Genomic DNA, 27,797 nt, shown 5'->3' with positions numbered 1-27,797 from the left:
ATAAAAAATAATATCAGTGGAACATAATTTTTAGTTGTCCGGTATCATCCAGTTAAAAAGTCATTTCAGTTTCAACATTCATTCATAAAATAAAACTAAAATTATGGATGGGACTATTTTCAGTCTTTTTACAGCAATTATTTAGCTTGAAATTATTTATACAAGTCACAAAAGCAAACGCAGTCGATAGTTTACAGACTGCACTGTACACAGGAGACTCGGGATACATCGAGAGGCAATCCTGGTTGGCCGTCGCCAACTTCATGAACACGCATCGTATTTAAAGTCACTAAAAGACGCTTTCGCCAGCATCAATCACCACCAAAATTCACACAAATAGAGAAAAATGGTTGGCGAATAATATAACATTAATTAAAAAATAGGTAATATAAATGAAAAATGTATTTAAAATGAAGTTAAAACTTACCAAATTTTCAAAACAGCTGGCATCTGAACAAAGAAATGAACGGATTAAAAATCTGAAAACGCCGCTGATGCGCTGGCTTCCCTCTTTAAAATGAGACCGGAAAGTGACGAAATTAGTGCACAGGAAGCGATTCCCGGCAATGGAAGTAAAACTATGTTCACCGGGTAAACACAATTTTCACTCCAGAGCCGTAACATCGATATCGGGGCTCGATCAGCGGCTCAGCCACGGGCGATTTCGACTACCTTAATAAACGGTTCCAAATTATTGATGATTTTACTATAATACAAGACTCAAAATATGTGACTGGGATATCTCCCATATGCCTATGCAGCCTCTCTATAGCTCGCCACTGGTGAAGTGGGGGTTAAACATGAAAAGAGGATTTTGATGGTTGATCGTTGACACCCTTTAATCTTGATGAAATTTGGCGTTAGATATACTATACACATTAACTATCTGGTGGAGCGGTCATTAACAATTTTTGCAACTCCAATTTTGTGAAACAATACGTAAAAATTTTAAAATGTGATGAATTTACAACTGTTGATTAATCATTGTCAACAAAATTTCTGTATGAGAGTTTTACCCCTTTCAATTTGCATTTGAATTCTGCGAGTTGATAATATATATTTGGTCATCCATTACTCTCCTGAGGACTCTAGGGGTGAATGGTTTAGTTTTGGTGTCTTAACCCTTCTACCGCATTGTGGTCAACCGGAAATAACGACCGTTTCCCATTAATTGCCTAGCAAGTTTGAAAGACGTACTACGCGATAGCCCACTCTATTGATCGACCATTTCATAACGATCTATAACCTACTTCATATCCAACCAGAAACACTTAAAAATAGAACTCTGATTGATAAACTAATAGTATTCAATACCAATCAAACTTCGCTTTTATTTCATAGATAAAAACACAATGGAATATTTACAGAAATACCAAGTCGTCTGTTCACGTTTTTTTACAAACTGACCCTGAATTTACTCGAAAATTTGTTACAAAAAAACCTGCTTTAAATACAATTCGTACCTTCAAATTCCAACACAATTGACTCACTCAGTCTGTGAGCGCATTAAGTTTCGCGATCCAACTACGATAATTTGAATGAAAAAGATGTTTCTACTTCTTTTTTCCCGTAAAGAATTAACAATTAATCTGAATTGAAGATGCCTTATATTTTGTCTTAGATTAGTGCATCTTTTAAATATAAACCTTACTGAAGGGTGTGTTATGGTACGAGGTTGTTTTTTTTTTGCGAAGAGGATAGATAGTTGACGGTGTGGTGTGGGGTCCTTTAGGAATATATAACGCATTTCACCAACTAAAAATAACACCTTATCTACCAAGCGTGAAAAATAACAACAAAACTTGCAGATTGGAAATCCATGTTTTTAGTTTATATCTCGACCAAACCTTGCAATAGCTAACATTAACACAACCACTTGCTTGCGATGTCACACACGGAAGACCTGAGATAACAAACTCCACCTACCAAATCCAAGCATCAGTAATATACATTGTAAATGTTCGGTCAAGGGGACTCAGAACAACTCAAAATGTCTAATTCTAGTGTCATGGCACATGACCGAAGGTCCAAGATCCCACAGTTGGTATACAGGTTTGGAAGGTAAGCATATGACTAACTATTAAACTACATTAAAATTGAAATGAACTTTAGAAAATTTGATAATTGCTTTGCATTCAACATCACTAAGAGAACAGATTAAAGGGTACTCACGTACTGACTCGCTTAAATCCATAAGATGGCTGATATGTGGCAAAAGACAGAAGACAACAAAATCTAGGCACTCTGGGTTGTTGGCTGCATGGAATGTAGACACAGGCAATATCCAGGTAATGATACTGAATAAATACATCGAAGTCCAAGCAATGATACAGAAGTAGTTGGGGGAGACTGACGATCGAATTCATGTTGTTACTTCAATTTCATATTTAAAATACAAGGCAGATTATTGGAGCTGGAGGAGGCAGTCGACGGGAGTTGGAGGTGGCAGACAATCAAATTCATGTCGTTATTTCAGTCTCATATTTAAAAATACAAGACAGACGACTGGAGTTAGAGGCGGCAGACGACTGGAGTTGGAGGTGGCAGACAATCAAATTCATGTTGTTATTTCAATTTCATATTTAAAAATACAAGGCGGATTATTGGAGCTGGAGGAGGCAGATGACGGGAGTTGGAGGTGGCAGACAATCAAATTCATGTTGTTATTTCAATCTCATATTTAGAAATACAAGGCAGATTATTGGAGCTGGAGGTGGCAGACGACGGGAGTTGGAGGTGGCAGACAATCAAATTCATGTTGTTATTACAATTTCATATATTCAAAAATACAAGGCAGATTATAGGAGCTGGAGGTGGCAGACAATCAAATTCATGTTGTTATTTCAATCTCATATTTAGAAATACAAGACAGACGACTGGAGTTCGAGACGGCAGACGACTGGAGTTGGAGGTGGCAGACAATCAAATTCATGTTGTTATTTCAATCTCATATTTAAAAATACAAGACAGACGACTGGAGTTCGAGGCGGCAGACGACTGGAGTTGGAGGTGGCAGACAATCAAATTCATGTTGTTATGTCAATTTCATATTTAAAAATACAAGGCAGATTATTGGAGCTGGAGGAGGCAGACAATCAAATTCATGTTGTTATTTCAATCTCATATTTAAAAATACAAGACAGACGACAGGAGTTAGAGGCGGCAGACGACTGGAGTTGGAGGTGGCAGACAATCAAATTCATGTTGTTATTTCAATTTCATATATAAAAATACAAGGCAGATTATTGGAGCTGGAGGAGGCAGACAATCAAATTCATGTTGTTATTTCAATCTCATATTTAAAAATACAAGACAGACGACAGGAGTTAGAGGCGGCAGACGACTGGAGTTGGAGGTGGCAGACAATCAAATTCATGTTGTTATTTCAATTTCATATATAAAAATACAAGGCAGATTATTGGAGCTGGAGGAGGCAGACGACTGGAGTTGGAGGTGGCAGACAATCAAATTCATGTTGTTATTTCAATCTCATATTTAAAAATACAAGACAGACGACTGGAGTTCGAGGCGGCAGACGACGGGAGTTGGAGGTGGCAGACAATCAAATTCATATTGTTATTTCAATTTCATATTTAAAAATACAAGGCAGGAAATGAAACATGAAAATGTGGTGTCATAATGAACGTCTGACTCTGAAAACAAAAAAAGTACTTCGATTATGATTAAATCAACAAAATTAAAAGTTATATAATAATTTTTGTTGTGGTAAAGAGTAAAGTAATGAATGAAATATACTTGAATTGGCTCTATCATGCTATTCTGTATTATTTGTATTGAAATTAACCACATTAAATTAAACCAACACACTTAACCTGCAGAACAAACAAAAATAAAAGATAAAAAATAATATCAGTGGAACATAATTTTTAGTTGTCCGGTATCATCCCAGTTAAAAAGTCATTTCAGTTTCAACATTCATTCATAAAATAAAACTAAAATTATGGATGGGACTATTTTCAGTCTTTTTACAGCAATTATTTAGCTTGAAATTATTTATACAAGTCACAAAAGCAAACGCAGTCGATAGTTTACAGACTGCACTGTACACAGGAGACTCGGGGATACATCGAGAGGCAATCCTGGTTGGCCGTCGCCAACTTCATGAACACGCATCGTATTTAAAGTCACTAAAAGACGCTTTCGCCAGCATCAATCACCACCAAAATTCACACAAATAGAGAAAAATGGTTGGCGAATAATATAACATTAATTAAAAATAGGTAATATAATGAAAAATGTATTTAAAATGAAGTTAAAACTTACCAAATTTTCAAACAGCTGGCATCTGAACAAAGAATGAACGGATTAAAAATCTGAAAACGCCGCCTGATGCGCTGGCTTCTCCTCTTTAAAATGAGACCGGAAGTGACGAAATTAGTGCACAGGAAGCGATTCCACGGCAATGGAAGTAAAACTATGTTCACCGGTAAACACAATTTTCACTCCAGAGCCGTAACATCGATATCGGGGCTCGATCAGCGGCTCAGCCACGGGCGATGCGACTACCTAATAAACGGTTCCAAATTATGATGATTTTACTATAATACAAGACTCAAAATATGTGACTGGGATATCTCCCACTATGCCTATGCAGCCTCTCTATAGCTCGCCACTGGGTGAAGTGGGGGTTAAACATGAAAAGAGGATTTTGATGGTTGATCGTTGACACCTTCAATCTTGATGAAATTTGGCGTAGATATACTATACACATTAACTATCTGGTGGAGCGGTCATTAACAATTTTTGCACTCCCAATTTTGTGAAACAAATACGTAAAAATTTTAAAATGTGATGAATTTACAACTGTTGATTAATCATGTCAACAAAATTTCTGTATGAGAGTTTTACCCTTGCAATTTGCATTTGAATTCTGCGAGTTGATAATATATATTTGGTCATCCATTACTCTCCTGAGGACTCTAGGGGTGAACTGGTTTAGTTTTGGTGTCTTAACCCTTCTACCGCATTGGGGTCAACCGGAAATAACGACCGGTTCCCAGTAATTGCCTAGCAAGTTTGAATGACGTAGCTAAGATATAGCGCCACTCGGGTTTGATCGCGTCATTTCATACGTCTATAACTAGCTTCATACTCAACCTAAACAGCTTAAATAAACTGCTGATTGGATGAAACTAATAGTTTCAACCAATCAAACTTCGGCTTTTATTTCATAAAGAACACAATGGAATTTTTACTGAATCCAGGTCGGGTCTGTGTCACGTTTTTACAACTGACGCGCATGTGACTCGGAAAAGGTGTGTTACATTAAAACCTGCTTATATACAGATTCGTACCTTCAAATTCCAACACAATTTCTCAGCTCATGTCTGTTTCAGATTATTTTCCCTACTATACTTTGAAAAAAGATGGTTTCTGACTTCTTTTCGTAGAATTAACAATTCTGAATTGAAGATGCCTTATATTTTGTCTTAGATTAGTGCATCTTTTAAATATACCGTTACTGTACTTTTAGCCCTTTAGGAATATATAACCTTTTCAAACATAAAATAACACATTGTCCAATAGTAAAATATAAAACAAAACTTGGCAGGATTGGAAATCCTGTTTTAGTTTATATCTCGTCCATCTTGCTAGATAGCAACATAACACACCACTTGCTTGAATGTCAACCACTTGAAGACCTGAGATACAAACTCCTCCTACCAAATCCAAGCATCAGTAAATACATTGTATAGTCACCTGGAACAACTACAAAATGTCTAACTTCTATGTCATGGCACATGACCGAAGGGCTAGATCTCAGGTGGTTACTGGTTTGGAAGTAAGTAAGTAGGTACTAGATAGCATGAATTTAATTAATGGTTATTTTATATTGTTTTTCTCTCTTCTTTCAGGATGAGTTGAATCTTCAGAATGTTAAACAGGGATTTCAATTGGGGACAATAGTATCGGACGAGGTATTGATTAAGTTGTTGTTTTTTTTACATTTGATATGTTCCACAACTTGCAGTCATGACCTATTTATTCATAAAAACAAAAATGTATAATATAACGAAAAAAAAAAAAAAAAATAAAGAAGCTCTTTGAAGCTGTTATATATTCATTTTAGTCATTTACATTTTACAATCCACACTTTCTAGTAGCTTAATATCACTTTGAGCTTTTTATTATTATTATTATTATTATTATTATTATTATTATTATTATTATTATTATGAAATGATTTTGATATCATCTTTCAAATATGTGCACAGTGCTGTTAATTATTTCTGACTGTAACTTGAAAAAGAAAGAAAATACCCATTTGCAACAATTCCTTTTTCTTAAAAAAAAAAAAAGCACATTCATTCTCATGTCAATTTTGAAAGGTGTTTTTGTTCAATTAGCTAATTGATGTTTATTGAGAATTTAATCCTTGAATTTTATGACATTTTAATCTTGTGAAACTTGTTTATTTATTTTTACGTCATTTACCTTAAAATTAAATGTCTTAGTGCATAGGGTTCATACCTACAAGTTTCTTAAATCTGATATTCAGTGTTGATGGTTTTCCATATTTTTAGAATTAATGGCAAACAGAAGTATTTGCTTAGATGTCCATATATATATATATAAATATATATATATATTATATATATATATATATATATATATATATATATATAATATATATATATATATATATATATATATATATATATATATATATCTCAGTTGGTAGAGTGCTTGCCCGACCTCCAGACAAGGGCCTGTCACTGGTCCTGGGTTCAGTCAAGGTATTTTCCGTTAGATCTGGTGACCAGTAATTTGTGGTTGACTAGCATCCTATCCAAAGGGTAGCAAGAATTTGTTACTGTTCATTTAACTTTACAGAAATTTGGATAAACCCCAGCTTTATCAGAAGTATGGCTCTCAAGGACTGCTATACTTCGAATTTTTTTTCTCTCGTGCAACTTTATAAGATTGTGAAAATGATTTTATATGTTGTGATGCTGCCCCAGGGTAAATAGTTAAATAGTAAAGGTAATTTTGATTTCGATTTTCCCCTGCAAAACTAATTTTACTTTACTGAAAACAAAACCTTTTCTCTCCTCAGTGCGGATCTGAAAAGGGAATCGACATAACCTTAGAGAAAGTAAGTAAATCAAATAAGTACCAATGTACTAGATTTTTCTAGAAACCCCATGGAAAGATGAAAATGAAAGTAATATTTGTTGGGGATTTTTTTTCTCGTCTTTTCAGACAATACAGACTTGCTGTAGTTACTGAACAGTTCGTGTTTTGTTAGTATTAGTGTATTTACAACAGGAGCAGTAATGTGTTGTATTGATATTGATAGTAATCCATTAATGTCATGAAATGTTTTTACTCAATGCCGTTCTATTTTATTTTTTTTTTCCCCTAAGTCATACAGCTTTATCAGGGTTTTGATAGCTCAGTTGGTAGACCAATCATTTTACAAGCAAAGGGACTGAGTTTGATCATGGAATACAGTCGAGGCTATCTTTCTGACACCCCCCCCCCTTCCCTCGTCCATTCAGCAGTGTTTGGGTAGCTAAGTCTGTAAGAGTTGGTGGAAAGTACTTTGTTTTAGATTAGTGTTCTATCCAAACGGTAGCAGGCAAAGGTCCATTTCACGCTTTAAAAATTGGGATAAACTTTGGCTCCATTAGGCCTATGGTCTGAAGAACTACAGTATCATGGTAGATTTGACATCTTGAATTGTTTTCAGGAGGTTGAAACTTTTGAATAGGTTGATCAACAAGTGTTATTGAAATTGCTATCAGCTTTGTAGATGGCTCCTAACTAACCCCATGAAGACACTTCTTGTCATCTTCTAGATGAATTTTTAGAAGACTTTTCAAATTTACATTTGTGAAGAAATGCATCCTCTTTGAAAATATTAAGCTGAAAGTTACCCTATTGAGACATAACTTAACGTAGTAAAGACTAATATGACTACACACACTATGGCAATGTTCAACATTACATATACAAATCTGAGTCATAGAGTTTGTTATTTATAGCTATATGTGTCGTTTTGGTCCATGATTAAATAATATATTTCATTTCTATGTTTCATAGTGCAACGCATTTTACAACAGTATCATCAAGAAGAAAACAGAACTGAACACATTGCAGGACAGCAAAAGCAAAAAGCCCCAGCTACCAGTCAAGGAAAATTTTTGGCCAGTATGTTGAATTTTTATTTATTTTGTTTTTGTTTTCAATGTGTGTGTGTGTATGTGTTCAGTAGAAAAAAAACAAAAAAAACTTATAGAATTTCATTATTATTGTTGTTTTTTTTTCAATGAAGAAAAATAAAAAAGTTCAAATTTGATCTAAAACATATTTACATTATTTAATTTATTATGCTGCTTGCTTTATCTAGCGAATTTGATTTTAACTTTTTTGAAATAATTATTTTCATCAGTTTGTTTTGGCTACCTATATTTTGTTTGATCTAATTAACATTTTGAAGATAAAATCTGTCCATGTTTATGTGTTTAAAATTTTTTTTTTCATCTCTTTCAATCCATACTTTTGTTTATTATGTTGTTTTTCACATCATCCAGGCTGCATGTAGTAAGGTGTCAACTGAAGCATGGTTCAAAGACCTAGCAGGAAGCAAACCTCTAGCATCTCTGAGTCGAAAGGTGGGTATTATATGTCAACAGTTTTTGCTTCCAATCCTTCAAGTAATCGCATACCTGCCAACCCTTCTGCTTTTGGTGGAATCATTCCTATTTTTACTCTTCCTTGTCCACTATTCCGCCATTATATCTAAAATTCCGATTTTCAATAATGATGATAATGGGGTAAGAAGAAAAAAAATGGAGGGAGGGGGGGGGGGGGGTTAAAGGTGAATTTTCTTTTTCATCATCATCATTGCCTTTTTCACCCTGGGTCAGGGTATAGGCCACAGACAAACAGTTTCCATCCTTCTCTATCTTGAGCCAACTTTTTTATCTCATTCCAGGTCTTACCACTTCTCTGTATATCAGCTTCTTTAATTCTTCTCCATGTTCCTCGTGGCCTTCCCCTTGATCTTCTGCCCTGAGGGTTCCAGTCCAATACTTTCTTTGTTATAACAACTATAACAAATTTTCTTTTTAATGGTTGCCAAAAGGGAGCTAAATAGGAAAATTAAATGCACTCCTTTCCCCTTCCCCATTCCATTACCTAACACATCTGATGTATGTAGTTTTGTCAGTTGTGCCTGAATGCTGTCTTTATGTGTTTGGTGGCACAGTTGGTGGTCATTTTGATCCAGAATTATTCATTAATACGAAATTCCTATTTTTTGTCTCAAATTCCTATTTTTTGATGTTATGATTCCACTTGTCGAATGTGAGGGGTTGGCAGCTCTGTGTATTGGATGTCAGAAAAGTGAGTGGAGCAGGCACTTATGTTGATAACAACAAGAAATGAAGTGAGTAGGAAAGTGCCAGAAGACAACAGAGAATAAAAACTTCACAGCGGCGATGGGGGCTCGAACTCTCGACCTTACTGGTACAACAACTCCGTCTGGCCGGGGAGATCGTGACTCTACCATCTGAGCTATCCACGATCCTTAAATTAATCGTCACGAAATTGAATACAAGTCTTTTGGCTCAGCATATTTTAGTTTTTATGTTTTCTTTTATTTTTAAAAACAAAGGTGATATGTCCTTTGTTTTTTAAGTAAGAAACTGTATATTTTAGATGGGTGTATTCTAATTCCGAGTGTTTGAAACCCCAATTGCTTTAACCCCACAGCTATCAGGATATGCTTGTCGTTTCCATCAAGTTCAGCAAAAGATTAGTAACTGTAGTGGGACTCTAGCCTCTGGAGAAGATCGAGTCATATCACAGTTAAGTTACTAATCTCTTGCAGAAAGCAATGGAAACGACGGTACATCCTGACAAAAGTTGAGTTGAGTTTTTTGGGTTTTTTTTGAGTGAAATATGCCCTGTCACATCTAGGATTAATGAAATACTGTCAAACTAACACAACATTTTGTCTTTTTAAGCAGTATTTATTAAGACCATAATTGTGCTCTGTTACCAAACTTGTAAATATTTAGTGTGGCTATGTGATCTAGTGGTTTGACACTCGCTTTCAGATCGGAAGGTCCTGGGTTCGAACCTCACTCGCGTATAGTTGAGTCCTTGGAAAAGGCTCTTTACTCACATTCTCTCACCGTACTGAGGTGTAAAATGAGTACCTGGCCATTGATAGTGTTGTCTTTGTCGGAAAAAAAATTATAATATCGCCTAACATGCGTCAAGTTTCATTCTACCCGTTACATATTGCTGTTGGTCAGGGTCCCTTTGTAAAGCGGTTTGAGCATGTTTAGTGGATATTGCAGTATATAAAAGCTCAAGTATTTTCGTTTAAAAAAAAAATAGAATTCAATGAATTTCAGCATTTCATGACATTACGTATTGAACATTCCTTTTCCTTTCTTTCTTTATTTAAAAAAAAATTAATTAATTAGTATCTTTTTTTTTAAAAAAATGATTAATTCAGGTGCCCACTTTCAATAAGAAAGAGGAAATATTCTCCACTCTCTGTGACTACTCCGTTCCACATGTAAGAGCTGCTTGGTTCATCAAAATGACAGCAGCTCATAATATGGGAACACAGGACTCCAGGAACAGAAGGAAGCTGTCCGTAGACCAGTCCTTTGGTATGTTTGGAATCAAATTCTCTTCCTTTACATTAAAAAAAAAGAAAATGTAGTAGGATTTGATTTGGAGCTGAAAAATCAACTGCTAGAAATTGTGGACTGTAAAAAGTAACAGAATACCAAAAAAAAAAACAAAAAAAAAAACGATGAACGTTTTGGGCTCGGAACCCTTTTTAACCCTCTCCTTACCATAGGAAAATCGTCTCGTTCGTTTTTTTTTTCTTATTCAAATTTCTCTTGTACATCATAAAATTTAAAGAAAATGAACAGTGTGTTGTAGAGCATGTTCCTCTAAAGAAATTATGTATGGCAAGAACTTTACTGCTATTGTGTCTGAGTGATAAAAAAATCTATTTTTGTGTTAATTTGGTGTGAAATTTTGGGAAAATCCTGAAAATGTCTGGTAAGGAGAGAGTCAAGCCAACAGCAAAAGCTATTAAAATGGTAATAATACTGTACACTTTTGCTACCAAAGTCACTCCTTTGATTGGTGACCAAATTATGATTGCAAAGATTTATCCACACTCGACAAGAATCTCAGTGTTGTGGCATTTATTTATTTATTTTTTAGAAATGAATTATGTGCTTTTGTGAGTTTTTTCATCTAAGAAACCATTAGGCACCCCAAAAATAGTATTTACACATGGGGTATCCGCAAACTACTGTTCACTGTGTTGGACACAACAAAATCTGTGATCTCGTGGTATGACACACTCGTTTTCGGATTAGAAGGTCCTGGCCTTGCTCGGCTCATAGTTAAGTCCTCGGAAAAGGCGCTTTACTCACATTCTCTCACCGTACTCAGATGTAAAATGAGTACCTGGCCCTTAACAGCATTGTCTCTGTTGAAAACAAAATGTATTGTCGCCTTCTAACGGGCGTCATGTTACGTGTTGCTGTTGGTCAGTGACCCTTTGTAAAGCGTTTTGAGCATGTTTAGTGGATATTGCACTACATTAAAGCTCGATAAAAAAAAAGAAAATCTGCGACAGATGCATCCCCCCCCAATAAAAAGAAGGGGAAAAAAGATACAATGAGGTCTAATTGATCTGATTAGCTGTCCCATCATTTATACACATTCAATAAGTCCTTATCAATAGATTCAGATTTTTCATGCAAAATTTTAGAGTAAAGTCAGTGATAAAGTGGATGCATGCCTTGTCTTACATATTCAGTGTTGCTGTTGGTTTAGGCCTTCTTGTAACAGCTTTTTGTGGATAGAGTGTTGCTTAAAAGCTCACAATTTTTTTTAATTGACATAATTTTAGAGGGTTTATTTATTTTTATTTTTGTGTGTATGTGTTTTTTTTAGGTTAAACAAAAATTATATAAAATTTTCCCTAATCCCTTTCTCCATTTATTTATTTGTTTATTTATTTATTTATTTATTTATTTATTTATTCATTCATTTCTTTCTTCCTTTATTTACTTCTCAATCCTGAATTAGACTGGACCCAAGCCCTGACTAAATACCTCAAGGACCAGCTCCAGAAAATTCAGGACTATTATCACGGGGCTGCCAATGCTCCAGCCGTCCCTTTCCTGTGTAGTCCTTCTCCCACTACAGCACAGTCTGATTTGGAGCAAGCCAACACTAATTGGGCCTACTGCACCCGCTTTGCCAATCACATGTATGAGGTGAGGCTTGATGTTGATGTGGAAGATTTTATCCCCAACAAATCAATAAACACATGCAAGTTTACTGTATGATCCTTAAGACAAAGTTCCTCTCTTAAATTCTCTCTTCTCCTTCTCCTCCTCCTTCTTCTTCTTCTTCTTCTTCTTCTTCTTCTTCTTCTTCTTCTTCTTCTTCTTCTTCTTCTTCTTCTTCTTCTTCTTCTTCTCCTCCTCCTCCTCCTCCTCCTCCTCCTCCTCCTCCTCCTCCTCCTCCTCCTCCTCCTCCTCCTCCTCCTCCTCCTCCTCCTCCTCCTCCTCCTCCTCTCCTCCTTCTTCTTCTTCTTCTTCTTCTTCTTCTTCTTCTTCTTCTTCTTCTTCTTCTTCTTCTTCTTCTTCTTCTTCTTCATCACCTGTGTGCCACAATAAAACCCCAATGTCCTCTCTTATAAAAAGTTTTATGTAGCATTTTTTTTTTTTGGTTTGGTTCAGTATTACTGAATTTTACCAGTTCATACCTGATGAATTTTATGTTGATTTTTACATTTTCAATAAGGCAGACACGATTTCACGTTATTTTTGATACATTCCCCTCTCTCTCTCTCTCTTCATCTCCTCCAGGAGGGTTTGTTTGACCCACATGAATTCTTCAGTTGGCTGATAGAGCTACCAGACAAGATGAAGCAAACAGAGGACGTGGTGCTCAAACTTATCCTTGTACAGTTAAACATAGTAAGAATTTTTATCCTGTTTATGAGAGTTTAACAGACTTGTACGATTCTCCATTTGTAAAGATCATGACTGTGTATATGGTTTTTAAACAGATAGTAATAAATAAAGTGTGTTGTGAGCATTTCTATATTAAGAAGTATATTCAACCCATTAAAATTGATTTATGCCCTTCCGCCACGACATCATATGACATCATCGCCTTGGCATTCCACGAAGGAATACAGATAATTCATCAAACAAGATGTCTGATGTCAACAGGAATCACCCATGTTGTCCAAATGAGCGAATTGAGGGTTAATAATCTTGCTCAAGGATAAAAACGAAAGTGCCTGAAGTGGGGCTCGAACATGGGATCTTCTGGGTCACAGTGCAATGCCTTAACCACTCGGCCACTTCATCCCCCTCCCCCCCCCCCCCAACCCGTTAAGTAAAGAAATGTACAAGTCAGAAATTTATCAATTTTATTTAACTGTGTTATATTTGAGGGAGGGGGGAGCGGGGGGGGGGGGGGCAACGTTGGTAGTGACTGTCTCGGCGAGAAAAGCCTTGTTGTGTTCAAAGATAGAAATTGCGAGTGGAAGCCATATTGCATTTTATTCAGAGGTCAGCAAGCATTATGTTACAATCAGGTCCAAGCTAAAGAGGTCGATTGTGTCTTGATTTTTTTTTTTAGTGTGATGACTTTTAATTTATATCATGACTTGTTCACAATTTTATTTTTTTTCATTTATAAACAGATTTATTTTATTTATTATTTATTTATATTTTTCTTTCTCTCCTTATACAGTCATGTACATGTTTGCTTGTCTGTTTGTTTGTTTATTTATTTATATATTTGTTTACTTATTGTGTAATCTTTTTTTTTTTTTTTTGTATTCCCCAGTATATATCCGATATTTGCAAGTCTGTCATTCTTGCCAGGCGCTTAGCTCACTTTTGTGGCAAAAAAATACATTACTTGGTGGCGGAGATGGACCACGTTCTTGGACGTACGGATCCGCAGACAAGTGCAAATGGGTAAGAAAAAGTTTCAAAAGCTGTTCATCTTTTCATCTAGTGTAAAGTCCAGTCACTTGAGAGGGAGAGGGCGAGAGCAGGGGGGGGGGGGAGGGGTGGGAGGCTTGTTGTGCAAAGAACTTTGGGTTGGGATCTTTCACAGTTAATTCTTTATGGTCTTCAGCCTTGATTTATTTTGTAGGTGGGTCTAATGATAATAGTAATAATAATGATGATGATGATAGTAATAATAATACTAAAAAATAATAATATTAATAATAATAATAGTAATGATAATAATAATAATATTTATAATAATAATAATAATAATGATCACTGTACTGTGTTTGTTTCAATTGCGCTATTTGTACCTGCATTCAATGTCAAAGACAGGATGACATATCTGAGCACAGATCAATTTAAAATTATCCCCTGCCAGTTAAACCCAAATGAATGAATGTCAAATATTACAAGATGCTAAATATTTTTCGTTTTTCTTATTTCCATTAAAAGTACTGATCTACCCTTTTTTCCTTTTGATAGATAATACGTCACTGATGTCGTAAAGGATGTAGAACTTAAGGCCCCTGTGTCGAACTTGTGACTATTATCAGAAAGATTTAACGCAACCTCAAAAAATGTAAATTGCAACTGTTAATGGAAATGCAGAACAGGCTAGTTTGTATGCTATAAAAGAAAGATCACTTATCTATTTGATGGTACAAACCATACGTCAATAGCTTGAAAACAAAACGATTGTATATCTTGCAATAGGAAATTGAATGGAAGCTTCAATTTAATCAACGAGGCAGATAATGTGGGCATTTCAGGTTTCCCCTTTACCAACAAAACACGATGAATGAAGCACTAATGATGAATGAGGGATGTGAGGTTGACTCCTGCTGTTCTGACATCTCTCATTTGTATTTAGTTTTTCAGTCATCATGTTTTGTTGATAGAAGGTATTGTGAATGTTGCTGCTCGAAGCTCGAAGAAATAAATAACAATGTGAAATTGAATGTAAGCTTCAATTTAATTACAAAAACAGATCAAGTGAACGTTTTGGGTTTCCCCTTTATCAGATTTCCTGCCCATCAATGTTTTGTTTATGCATCTTAACAACACCACTACCACTTTATCTCATTCATCTGTAGTGTTTTATTCATCCTGCTTTGTTGATAAAGGGGAAACCCGAAACGTTTGCTTGGTCTGTTTTTGTAATTAAATTTAAGCTTACATTCAATTTCACATTGTTATTTATTTGTTGATAGAGGGGAATCTCAAAACGAGTCATTTCTTTATTCGAGCTTCAAGCGGCAACATTTTAACCATCCACTATATCCTGCTATTGTTTATTTTGTTGTTGTTTTTTTTCCAGTACACCATTAACTCCCGCCCAGGCCATCAACACCACCATGCAGTTGTGTAACCCCCTCCTCAATTCGGTGGCAGAGTTCAAAGAGTGCCAGTCCCACCGTTTTATCGTGCTGCAGCTGTGTTCCCTGGCACAGATCATCACGTTGAAATGTCCCACCGCCATGGTTTGGAACTCACTCGGTGATGGAAAGAGTAACTCCTTCTTGGTCGGTTCCCCTTTAGATGTCTTTCCCTGTGCTCCCAGTTCTTTGCCCATGCCACCCAGTTCTTCCAACGGTCTAGTAAGTATCATGAAAAATATATATAATAAATGATTATGAAAATTGATATGTCAAAAATCATACGTTTAAGTGGACAAGCGCACAATTGTGCAGAGGTAAGAAAAATATTGATATTTACTGAAACTGTAAATCATGAAGGTGGATATGGATTGGCCATGTTTGTCTGATGAAGGAGGGAGCAATCCCGAAAACAGCGCTCAGATGGGCACTGCAGGGTAATCTCAATAGGGGAAGACCACTGGAGACGTGGAGGGGATTGGTGGAAAGAGAGAGATGAAATCCTTCGGTTGGACCTGGGGTGAGGTTCGGTAGCTGGCAGAAGACAGAAGTCACTGACGCTCCTTTCTGTCGACCTTATGTGTTTAGGAAACACCAAAGAGGAGTAAGTATGTAGAAAAATATTTGTAAAATAGGCTTTTGGTAGCTCTGCAATTAATTTCTTTTTACATGGATCTGTGGCTCAGCGTTGCATTAAAAAAATTTAGCATGCTCAATGTGCCTCACAATATTTCATTTATACCCCCAGCGGATCATATTGAACCATATTTCCATTTCATACAGTACCAGTCACCTGTTAGGTGTCCTTTTTGTACTAACAGTTTTGCATTATCCACCACTGCCTATATCCAGGTACATATTCACACCTGGGTTGAGTGGGATAATGTGTGTAAAAAAAATAAGTGCCTTACCCAAGGACACGATGTCGGGACCAGAATTTTCCACAATAACCGTCACCCATTTAACCACTGACCACGCTTAACATCATTTGATGTTTGTGACAAGACGAGTCACCACACCGCTGGACCACAAAGCTGAAAGATAAAATGAACTTGGGTTGTAGAACTAGAACTGACTCAATGAGTCATCTTATCGTGAAAAAACCCCCATCCCATCAGCGAGGCAGGCTGGTCCAAGGTTGCAAAATTTTCGGTATATTTATGGAATTCAGTAGGTTATAAACCCTCAGTATATTTTCCAATCTCCTCTGAAACAGAAAAAAAAGTAATACATATTGTCCTTTTACAAGAGTTCAGCACCCAGAAAGGAGCAGGTCAATGTGTTTGCGTAAAAGTTTAGTAAACTTTTGCCTCCTGAATTGGCAAACCTGGGCTGGTCTTTGTTTGGGATTTTTTTGTTTTGTTTTTGTCGTTTTTTTTCTTTCTTCTTTGTCTGGCACGTCATTTTTAATCGATCAATGTTTTGAAGGACGAGTTTTCTGGTCAAAATTTTAGATTCGTGTTTTCATACTCACCTTTCCTGATCTCCATTTTACCCTAATTTAATTAATTTTTTTTATTGTTATCAATCTAGATGCGTAACCAACTGAGGATAGCAGAACAACAGATCATTACCAGGGGTCATTCGGCAGAGGTTCACTGGTCGTCTGATAAATGTCAACAGTCAGCCGTTGGTAGGAACTTGATTTGATATTTTCATTCAGTTTTGTTAAAAAAGAATATGTCTGGTTAGTTTTGTTACTGTAGGTTTAACTTTTGCTTCGTTTCTTTATGAGTTCTAGTTTGAAAAGCACTTTAAGTGAATATTGCGCTGTATAAAAGCTCAAGTTTTTTTGTTTTTCTTATCTTATCTTATTAAGGCTGGATATAGGAAGTTATCCTTTAAATGTCTTACACAAAAGTTTATAATTACACAATCTCAAATAGCTTGTTGTGTGTCATTTACAGACCGTGTTTACACATCTTTGAATGTAAAGAAAAAATATCTTTATCAATGCAGCAATGCAAAGTGGAAAATATCTATTATAGACAACTGAAGTTATTGAAAATTGTTCATGATAGAATTAATCATAAATGAACAAAGCTCATAGTATAATTTAGAAATAAAAATCAGAATAATCCTACATAAGTCTCAGAGAAAGTAGAGCTCTGTCAAACACGATTTCAAATTGGTTCAAATAATATGCATGAGTTGTGTCAATTTGATTGGAGAATTATTTTTGTTGTTTTTTTATGTTAGACTGATTCTCTTCTTTCTTTCATTGTCATTGATTAACCAGTTTGTTTGATTATGTATTCTATATTATTTAAGACGATATTTTTAGGACCTTTTTTTTTTTTTTAATGTTTAATTTTATTTATTTTATTATAATTTTTTAAAATTCAATTTTATTTTATTATTATTTTTTTTAATTTTTTTTTTTTTTACAAACCATGCTGAGAACTGTTTACAATGGTTTATTTTTGTCATCAAGACTTTCTCTATTACCCAAAAAAAGACATGTCAGTCCACGTCGGTGCTTTGATGATTTGTAATCAAATCTCAAAATGATTACTTTTCTAGTTTTGATTTACTTACATACTCAATCCTCATTGAACCGTGGGGCGCATATAAGGCATCTATCAAAGACTTACATCCATGTCTGTCTGTTGGCTGCGTGGACACCGATGTTATTCCAGGTCAGGTCCACCTCTTTATGCTCTTTATCCACGGATCTTCTCCCAGTTTCTCTTGGTCTGTCTGTTCGGGGATTGTTTTTTTTCAGGGATGCCAAATGTCTAGTTTTTCCTGATTTTTCCGGATTTTTTTTCACACTTCAGCAGCTTTTCTTCTCTCTAAAAAAGAAGGCCACTAGAGGTTAAGACAGAAATGATATTATTGGAATTGGTGCCACAAAGGCCCCATGGTCATACACTTGCAAAGGAAAGGAAAGGGGAAAGGGAAAGCAATGAGAGACGTTTTTTGTTTGTTCGAGAGCAGCACGGCTCAGTGATACGGTCTTTGCTTCAGTACTGAGTTTGATCGTCCACCGCTGCGTTGTGTGGCCTTGAGTAAGTCACCTCACCCTAGCTCAATTAGCGGTGCTGCACTGCGGCTCATGTCTGGGTTATTCCAGTCTTCCCTGGGAATAGACCCTAGAGATAAATTTCCCCTATGGGATGAATAAAAGGAATTTTTAAAATTTTTATTTATTTACAAGTTTAATTTTAGGTGAGCTGTGTTGCTTCCGTTCAATTTCAGGACGTTTTTTATTTTTTTCAAAAATCATTTGGCATCCCTGCTTTTTAGAATTTGCTACCTTATTTAAAACATATGTCTTTCAATTTCAACCAAAACGTGTAAAACCATTTTCCTCTTACAGGAAATGTCATGAGCAAAGTGTTGAAAGTTCTGGACACTTTGGACCAGCACAATTTTGAAGAAGTGAGCAGTGCCCACAACATGGATACGTTGTACAACGACATCTTTTCTATATGCAGTGCCAAGGAAACCGGCGAGGTTTGTCTGATGCTTCCATTATAAATGCTGTATTCAAAGGACGAAATATTTTAAGACGGGCTTTTTCTCTTTGTTACATTTTTATCTTTATTATTATTATTGTTATTATTATTATTATTATTATTATTATTATTATTATTATTATTATTATTATTATTATTATTATTATTATTATTATTATTATGTTTTTATTGTTGTGTCATTATTATTATTATTATTATTAGTATTATATTATTATTATTATTATTATTATTATTATTATTATTATTATTATTATTATATTATTATTATTATTATTATTATTATTATTATTATTATTTAATTGTTATTATCATCATGATCATCTTCGAATTGAATAATTTAAAAAAATGTTTTTTTAAAAGGGGAAAAAAATTTGAAAACAAATAATTGGCTCTTTTTAGACTTGCAAGACTTGGTTTCATCATCCATTTTTTTCTATCAGGATAGCTCAATATTTTAGCTTTTCCTTCAGAAGCAAAGAGGCTGGTATAAATCGCTTGTTAATCAATTATTGGGTAGCCAGGTCTTTTTGGTCTGCTAGTAAAGTCTTTGCAATCGACTAGTGTCCTATACAAAGGTTAGCAATTGCTACTGTCCATTTAAGACTACAGAAGCGGAACCTGACTCCATGGGCCTTATGGCCTTATACTCTTAGCTTTTAAAGATTCTTTTTTATTGTCGTTATTGTATGTTGTCATTTGAACTCAAATGATGAGTGTGTTAAGTTGAAACTTTAAACTTTTCTTTTAAAAAATATTTTCTTATATTAGACGTCCATAGGTGATGAACCAATCATTAATCTTTTAGTGGACTGGGCGGTTAGCATTCAAAGGGTTGGTGACCACAGATGTATTGTGGTGGCTCTCCTCATGGAAAGACGGCAAGCCGAGCTGAGAAATGAGGTTAGTGCTACACTTTGTCTGTCTGTCTGTCTCTCTCTCTCTCTCTCTCTCTCTCTCTCTCTCTCTCTCTCTCTCTCTCTCTCTCTCTCTCTCTCTCTCTCTCTCTTTCTCTGTCTGTCTCTCTCTCTTTCTCTCTTTCTCTCTCTCTCTCTCTCTCTCTCTCTCTCTCTCTCTCTCTCTCTCTCTCTCTCTCTCTCTCTCTCTCTCTCTCTCTCTCACTCTCTCATCAGATTCATTTCTCAAGGCCTTCAGAATTTTTTTCAGAGAAGAAAATCAACTTCGTAAAGTCAATTTTATTTAGATACATGTTTGAAACTTTTAAAATGCTATCCTCTTTAAAAAGAAACAATTTTGCTTTTGAGACTTGAATAACTAAACTTTTAAAATAAATGTGATTGAAACAATTTACACATAATTGCAGGCTGATGGCCGTGAGGAATTATGAGCCTAACTTAACACTGTTGTAATAGACAATATTTTACGCTATACAACAAACAATGAGCCCATAAAACTGTGGGTTATCTGACCTTCAAACAAGTATACTTCAGTATGAATGGATTATCTGAAAGAAAGAAAAAAAAAAGAATGGATATAAATAGTTGCTTTTTTTTTTGCTGCTTTAAAAAAAATGTATTTGTATCCTAGAAATATGGAGATCTAGACAGTTCCATGGATGAAAAAGACTCTGAGCAAGCCGATCTGGCATCCACCACTCCCATTTTCCAATCCCTTCTCATGAATTTTCTAGATACCAGAGCTCCAGTCTTAGGTAAGCCTAAATATCTATATAATAAATTTATGGTTTATTTCACCCTTCAGACCCGACCGCAGCATTTCATAGCTCTTTGACCTATTCAATTCCTGCAAAATTATTCACATGGTATAATATCAGCTTAAATTTTTATTTTTATTTATTTATTTTTTTTTTTTGTTTTCTGTTTTTCATTTTGCTTTTGTTTGTTTTTGTTTTTTTGTTTTGAACCAAGCAACTCTCACGTACGTTTTTTGGGGGTTTTCTTTTTTTTTTTTTTTTATCATCAAAAGATTAGATTATGCTTCAGAGTTCATAGATTGATTAGTAGAGCATTCGACTCACGTGTAAATAGACCTGATTAGAATTTGTATTCGTTTTGAATTTAAAAAAAAAAGAAAATGGATATCTTTCTGATCACCAGTGAATAGATGATCACGTACCTGCCCACAATTCCGCCATTGTCTCTAACATTCTGATTTTCAAAAAAAAAAAAAAAAATAATGCTGATGATAAGAAGAAAAAATGAAGAGGGGGGGGGGGGGGTTGTTAAAAGGGTGAATTTTTAGAAATGATTGCCAAAAGGGAGATAAGTAGGAAAATTAATTGCACTCCTTTCCCCCCTTCCCCATTGTGTTACCTAATACATGTGATATGTAGTTTTGCCAGCTATGCCGGAATATTGCCTTTATTTGTTTAGTGGCAAAGTTGGTGGGTGGTCATTTCGATACAGAATTATCCATTGTTAAGAAATTCCTTCTTTTTTTTTTGGTCTCAAATTCCTATCTTCTGACTTTCTGATTCCACGTTTGGAATATGAAGGGTTGGCAGGTCTGTGATCAAGCTTATCATTGATCTGGTGGCATTAAACCCTGCCCACTTTCGATTCTTCAACCTGTCATGATTTCACCAATGATAAACTTAAATCATGATATTTTGTTTGTTTGATTTAAAAAAAAATTGCCACTTCTTGAAGTCAAAATTTGTTGTGATTAATCGAAATTTGTTGCAGTTAACCTGTGACTTTTATATAGAATTAATTCTGTTTCTTGGAAAATGTTGCGATTAACTGAGTTGCGATTTATCCGGTGTGAACTGTATTACTAATGTTGATAATGTTGTGTGGCTATGTGGTCTAGTGGTATGACACTCGCTTTTGGATCGGAAGATCCTGGGTTCGAGCCTCGCGCTCGGCGCATAGTTGAGTCGAGTCCTTGGAAAAGGCTCTTTACTCACATTCTCTCACCGTACTCAGGTGTAAAATGAGTACCTGGCCGTTAACAGCGTTGTCTTTGTCCGAAAAATTGTAATATTGCCTAACAGGCGTCATATCCTGTCCTACATGTTAAATGTTGCTGTTGACGGGGACCCTTGTAAAGCGCTTTGAGCACATTTAGTGGATATTGCTCTATATATAAAGCTCAATCTTAATTGTTTTCACACAACAGCGGAGCATCCAACAGATGAAGAGAGGCAGGCTTTCAAGAACCTCATTGCCTTGTTCAACGAGCTCATCATCCACGACGTGTTCTCCCATGATGCCTACATGCACATGTTGATATCCAGGGGAGATCTTGGCCTTGCACCAGCATACAGCGCCCCCTTGGCTGATCAGGACGACTTGTTCAGTGTGAAAAGTCAGCCGGAGAGCATCAAACATGAAGTCACCCTCGATGTAAGTTTGAACAAATGTATCGATGATTGAAAAGTTAAGGTGGCTTGTATCATGTTCTTGGTAAGTAATGAATGGAGATGGAATGGAACCTTCAATGTGGATGTTTCTGGTTTCCCCTTTGTCAACAAAAAAATAACCAAAAAAAAACCCGATGAATGAAATACTAAAGACAAATTCTTTTGTTATTTATTTCTTCAAACTTCAAGCAGCAACATTTTCATGTTCTAGGTAATAGGCCAAGCTTACATGTTTTTAGTTTTTTTTTTTTTTTCCCTCTACCTCGGCAATTATCCTTGAGACTGTAGCCTATGTAGTCTCATAATGATTATCAGCAATGACTCTGCTACATTCATTTCTCCTTTAAAGCAGAGCATTTCATTCCAAGTCTTGCTTTGTGGCCATTTAAAAAAAAATCAGTACGTATCGGCTGTTTAGAAGACAGTATTATGAAAGCAAGAAATTTTTATTTCCCAAAACATTTTCTCACCTTTTCTTTTCTTTTCTTTTTTTGTTTTCTAGACAGTATTAAGAAAGCAAAAAATCTTTATTTCCCAAAAAAAATTCGCACCTTTTCTTTTCTTTTCTTTTCTTTCTTTTTTTTCATTGTTTTATGTTCTGTGTGTTTTTGGTGCAGGATGAAATCAAGGTAGACATGGACATTCACACGATGGAAGAAAACCCAGTAAGCTTCTTTGGGGCCATGAAAGATGAACCAAAGCCGAGTCCTGAGCAGCCTGGTAATATTTTTTTGATTTGTGTACAACTTTTATAACCAGAGGTGCCTAAATGAGTCAATAAAATGGAGATAAAGATAAAGGGAGTAAATCTGACTCATGAATGAACAACACAAAACAAACGACGTTTCGATCTTTGGTCTTTTTCAAGTAAACACAAAATATACTTTACTTACTTAGATGCCTTTCGCGTCTCGACCGAAAGATCGGGTCGCCTTGGCTGTTTCCAGTATTTCCTGTGTGAGGTGTCTCCAATATTGCCGGTCCTCTGCTAGGGTTCCCAGATTTTCAAGGTCCCCTGCCGTTATGAGACTAATGCTTTGTCCAAGTGTTGTGAGGTTTTTGTTTAGGATCACAGGGAGTGTTGTGATCGGTCTTCCTCTGAAAAGGTTCCCGTGTTTTTGGAAATATCCCGACATGGCTTGGTTAGCTGGTATGTTTTTGTCCCTGCGTAGTATGTGACCGAAAAGTTGCCATCGTTGTTGTAAAATGTCAAGGGAGATTCAATCTCCCTTGACACAAAATATATATATATTTATATTAGATTGTCATAATAATATTGGTGAAAATGTGTGTGTGTGTGTGTGTGTGTGTGTGTGTGCACACACACACACATTTTCACCTATATTATTATGATAATCTAATATAAATATATATATATTTTGTGTTTACTTGAAAAAGGCCAAAGACCGAAACGTTTGTTTTGTTTTGTTCATTCATGAGTCAGATTTACTCCCTTTATCTTTATCTCCATACAACTTATAGATTTGTCTCACGGTCACTTTCTTGAAATTAAAATTTCCTTGTCTGTTTCGATTTAGATGATGGGGGAATATCAATGAGGTTATTTAGTCTTTCTTGCTTCTTTTTTTTCCCCTCTCCTCTTTTTCTATCATTCTTTTTTATATTTTTTTTTCTATTTCCAAACTGTACAGTCAAACTCCTATTTTGGCATCATTACTTAACTGGTTGCTTAATCTTCACAATTTATAATTTTGGTATGACTTGGCATTGACAAAAGGGTAGCACGGGATTTTTCCTGTCTATTTTATGTTTCGAAGCAGAACTGAGCCATTTACCAATGGGCCATTTAGCTTAAAATTTATATCGGTCCTTATAAGACTTGATGATAAATTCACCAGACACAAATCCTCTTCTTTGTTCTTTCTTCCACTTTTTCTTTTGAATCACTAATTTTAGATATTTTTTTTTGCAAAACTAGGTGCGATTTGAATACTTGTGAAACTTTTATTTTCTAATTATAGATCTTAGTCTGGGATTGCTGAACGGTAACACCACTCAATCATTTTGTGTAGTTTTTATTTGTTTGGTTTGTTTTGTATTTTTAATGAATGTTTTTATGAATGCCTGAATGTTTCATAGTTTTGGTTTTTTTTTTGTCAGTGAAGATTTCTGGTGAAGCAGTAGTTTGGTCCGTTGTTGTCTTTTTAAAAAGATTTTTTTTGTTAGATTGCATGTGTGAAAGAATTGTGCATATTTTTTTGTAAATATTTTCCTGTGTGTATGATCGAGTACCTTTTCTTCTTCCCTTTTTTTTATTTTCGAAAGTTTTAATTTAATGAAAATTTATAATTCTTTAGGAATTTATTTCAATAAATTCCTGATGTTATAGTAGCTTTTTTTTTTTCTTATTTTTTTTATAACTTGTGGATTAGATGCCTGGAATGAACGATTTTAAATCACAAGTTTTAAAACTAGAGATTATCGATAGAATCTTGTTAAGGCATGACTTCACATTCTACTTTTGCAAGAAAAAAAATTTTAATTCACACTTTAAAAAGTATGGAAACGCATTTTGAAAAAAAAAGAAGAGACATTTTTAGCCATTTCCATATTTTAAGTTTTTGTTTGGTTCCTGTAGTAATAACAGAACAGACTGTTTTGTCAACAACAACAAAAAAAGTGCTCACCAATAGTAATCAACCTTCACATTTACAAATAACCAAATTTATTATAAAGGCAAACTATGAATAAACTTGATTAAACTTTTGAACAACTGAAGACACAGGCGGATATCCATTCCCACATTTGAAATCAAACTAAAAAGACAACAAAAGAAGTTTGAAAAAAAAAAAAAAGAAAAGACTAAGCTGCAGTTTTCCACCTCTGAACCCAAATGGTTCACTTATCCAACGGAGAAATTCCGACATTTATGAAAAATTCATTTCTCAATTAGAAAAGATTTCTGTCACACGAGGACATAATTATTGTGATACATAGAGCCATAATCTATGAACACCAACCCACACCGTAGAAATGTTGCATCTATCTTCCGAGTGTAAGACTGTGTGTATTCTTCTCTATGATGAAAAGAAACTTACCTATTTGTTACTCCAAATCTAACACTTTGTACCATGGGTCTCAAATTTTCCACTATTTTGAGGATTTCTGCTATTTCAAGTCCTCTGCTATTTTCTTCTGCTTGGGCTCCAGGCCCTCAGTTGTATTTAAACATCTTCAAAAATCATTATAAGCGGAATTATTAACATATAAATCATACTAGAAACAGGGAATAATTGTTGAAGAACTAATAAACACGATTAAGTCCTTTGTAACCAATGTTGTAATTAATAAGGGCATAATGCTCCACTTAATATATGATAAAATGAGCATTCAACGAAAGCCGTGAAATATTCCTCTTAAAAAAAAATTCTGACTTGAGACATATGCACTGTACCCAGTTCTTCCCAACATTATACCGTTTTGAAACGATGGGTCATAAATTTTTTATTGTTTGACAAATTTACAATGCAATTTGATCGATACATTGCATCTCCCCCCCCCCCCTCCCAAAAAAAAGAAAAAAAGATTGATGTCTAATCCACTCTATGTTTAATTGCATGGATAAGTTAATGTCCCTTTTCGTTTACTTTACTTTTAATTCAATGTCTAGCTTGATATTGTCTTTTGTGGTTTTGATTTGCAATGGAAAAAAAAAGTATTATTTTCATGTCGTTGCATCGAGTGTTTTTATTTTTGTTTTGTTTATTGCATGTTTATTTGTGATGTTATTTTTATTTTAAAAAATATAAACCACACTTTTAAACATTTCGTCAGTCCTGTGTCCAAAGATTGGTGTATGGAATTCACCGTTGGGTAAGGAGACGTCGATGACTGAGCTAGTGGGGTCCATATGTATATGTATAGCTGCCATTCTATATGTATACGTAGCTACCAGCTGCCCTGATGAAATCGGGACTGTCCGAATTTGGCAATCTGGAAACCGTTTTTAAAAACAACATATTGGACTGTTATATGTATGGAAATAACTCTTGCACATCCGAGAATTATGCTTTTTTGACTAGCAAATTATAACAAAACTTGAGCTTTTATATCGTGCAATATTCACTAAACATGCTCAAAGCACTTTACAAGGTGTCCCTGGACAACAGCAACATTTAGCATGTAGGACGGGGCATGATGCCTGTTAGGCAATATTACAATTTTTTTCGGACAGAGACAACACTGTTTACAACCAGGTACTCATGAAAATGTCTCAAGTGCTGTAAAGCCCCTAAAAAACACCAGCAAGTTGTGCTGAAGACTGAAGTCCCAGGTTTGATAACTTTTTGGCAATACAAGGGTCATTTTAATCAATCGATATGAGAAGGACAGACATATTTTTTTCAGCATTCGGCAGTATATGATATAGTTGTCATTGTTTCATTGTAGTTGTCATTGTTTCATTGTCGTGTGAGATGATTGTGCTAAATTGGAGTTGAAGAAAATTTCTGTTTGTTATTAAAATAAATCTGAGATTTTAGGTCAATTTCTGTGATTTAAGATTTTCATTTAAAAAAAAACATTTTTTAAGGGTTTATATCTGAAACAGTCTCTAGTGTTTGGGGAGCAGGGGGGAATTTGTTGGGTTTTTTAAATTTTTTTAAAATTTTTTTTTTGTTGGTTTGTTTTGTATTGCTCTAATTTGAATGCTTTATAATTGTTATTTTACTGTCTTGATGACAGTTTTATTAATCTAATCTTATTTTTCTTTGCAGAATTATACTCCTGTTTTTAACATTTATAACATAAAACAATAATATAATATGTGGTTTAATATAACTAATTTTATTATAAACGACAACTGATAAATTCCATCTTTTTTACTCACAGCCTCTGTTAAATCCATCAAGTCTGAGAAAGATCAACCCCTCGGAAGTGTCGGCGTGGTTGGTGGGGATTACAATGCAACGTCCTCGACTTCCCAGACTCCTCGGGGTCCCTCGCGACACATGGTGTACACCACCCATTTCCCCATCCCGCAGGACGACTGCTCCAGCCACGAGATCAACCAACGTATGATCGTGCTGTACGGGGTGGGGAAAGCCCGCGATGAGGCCAGGCACATGTTTAAGAAGATTTCCAAAGAGATTGTCAAGTTGTTCAGTAAACGCAACTGTATCGATGTCACCAGTGGGGACTTGGGAAAGGTGAGCTGAACAAGAAATCCTAGTTGGTGTTGATGGAGAGAATGGGGGGGGGGGGGGGAAGCTTTTCCACTTTCTCTGGGTTAATTATTTTTTTCTTGTAAACTATTATTATTATTATTATTATTATTATTATTATTATTATTATTATTATTATTATTATTATTATTATTATTATTATTATTAGTAGTAGTAGTAGTATTATTACTACTCTAATGATAATGATCATCATCATAGTCATCATCATCATTATTATTATTATTATTATTATTATTATTATTATTATTATTATTATTATTATTATTATTATTATTATTATTATTATTATATTATATTATTATTATTATTATTATTATTATTATTATTATTATTAT

The 27,797-nt window shown here is 35.0% G+C and overlaps 1 protein-coding gene across 8 annotated transcripts in view; it reads left to right on the top strand.

Moving 5' to 3' along the window:
* LOC144956200 (mediator of RNA polymerase II transcription subunit 12-like protein) overlaps positions 1-27,797 on the top strand; it is a 119,197-nt gene that overhangs the window by 4,278 nt on the left and 87,122 nt on the right. For 5 of the 8 annotated variants that reach the window (XM_078886636.1, XM_078886633.1, XM_078886631.1 and 2 more), the window contains exons 2-18: positions 5,877-5,939; positions 7,079-7,117; positions 8,068-8,175; positions 8,559-8,639; positions 10,496-10,655; positions 12,103-12,293; positions 12,891-13,001; positions 13,885-14,018; positions 15,376-15,655; positions 16,967-17,066; positions 18,756-18,892; positions 19,684-19,815; positions 20,461-20,584; positions 22,015-22,241; positions 22,876-22,978; positions 24,241-24,264; positions 27,110-27,426. In XM_078886636.1, coding sequence (XP_078742762.1) covers positions 10,583-10,655; positions 12,103-12,293; positions 12,891-13,001; positions 13,885-14,018; positions 15,376-15,655; positions 16,967-17,066; positions 18,756-18,892; positions 19,684-19,815; positions 20,461-20,584; positions 22,015-22,241; positions 22,876-22,978; positions 24,241-24,264; positions 27,110-27,426 — 1,953 coding nt within the window. In that variant the 5' untranslated portion in view covers positions 5,877-5,939; positions 7,079-7,117; positions 8,068-8,175; positions 8,559-8,639; positions 10,496-10,582. The remainder of the gene's footprint in view (positions 1-5,876; positions 5,940-7,078; positions 7,118-8,067; positions 8,176-8,558; positions 8,640-10,495; positions 10,656-12,102; positions 12,294-12,890; positions 13,002-13,884; positions 14,019-15,375; positions 15,656-16,966; positions 17,067-18,755; positions 18,893-19,683; positions 19,816-20,460; positions 20,585-22,014; positions 22,242-22,875; positions 22,979-24,240; positions 24,265-27,109; positions 27,427-27,797) is intronic. The other 3 variants (XM_078886635.1, XM_078886634.1, XM_078886632.1) reach the window with 1 other exon arrangement.

The sequence above is a fragment of the Berghia stephanieae genome, chromosome 10, assembly GCF_034508935.2.
Source record: "Berghia stephanieae isolate SIO BIC M18660-M18661 chromosome 10, UCSD_Bste_1.3, whole genome shotgun sequence".
Classification (NCBI taxonomy): domain Eukaryota; kingdom Metazoa; phylum Mollusca; class Gastropoda; order Nudibranchia; family Aeolidiidae; genus Berghia; species Berghia stephanieae.
This window is presented reverse-complemented; position numbering and strand designations above follow the sequence as displayed.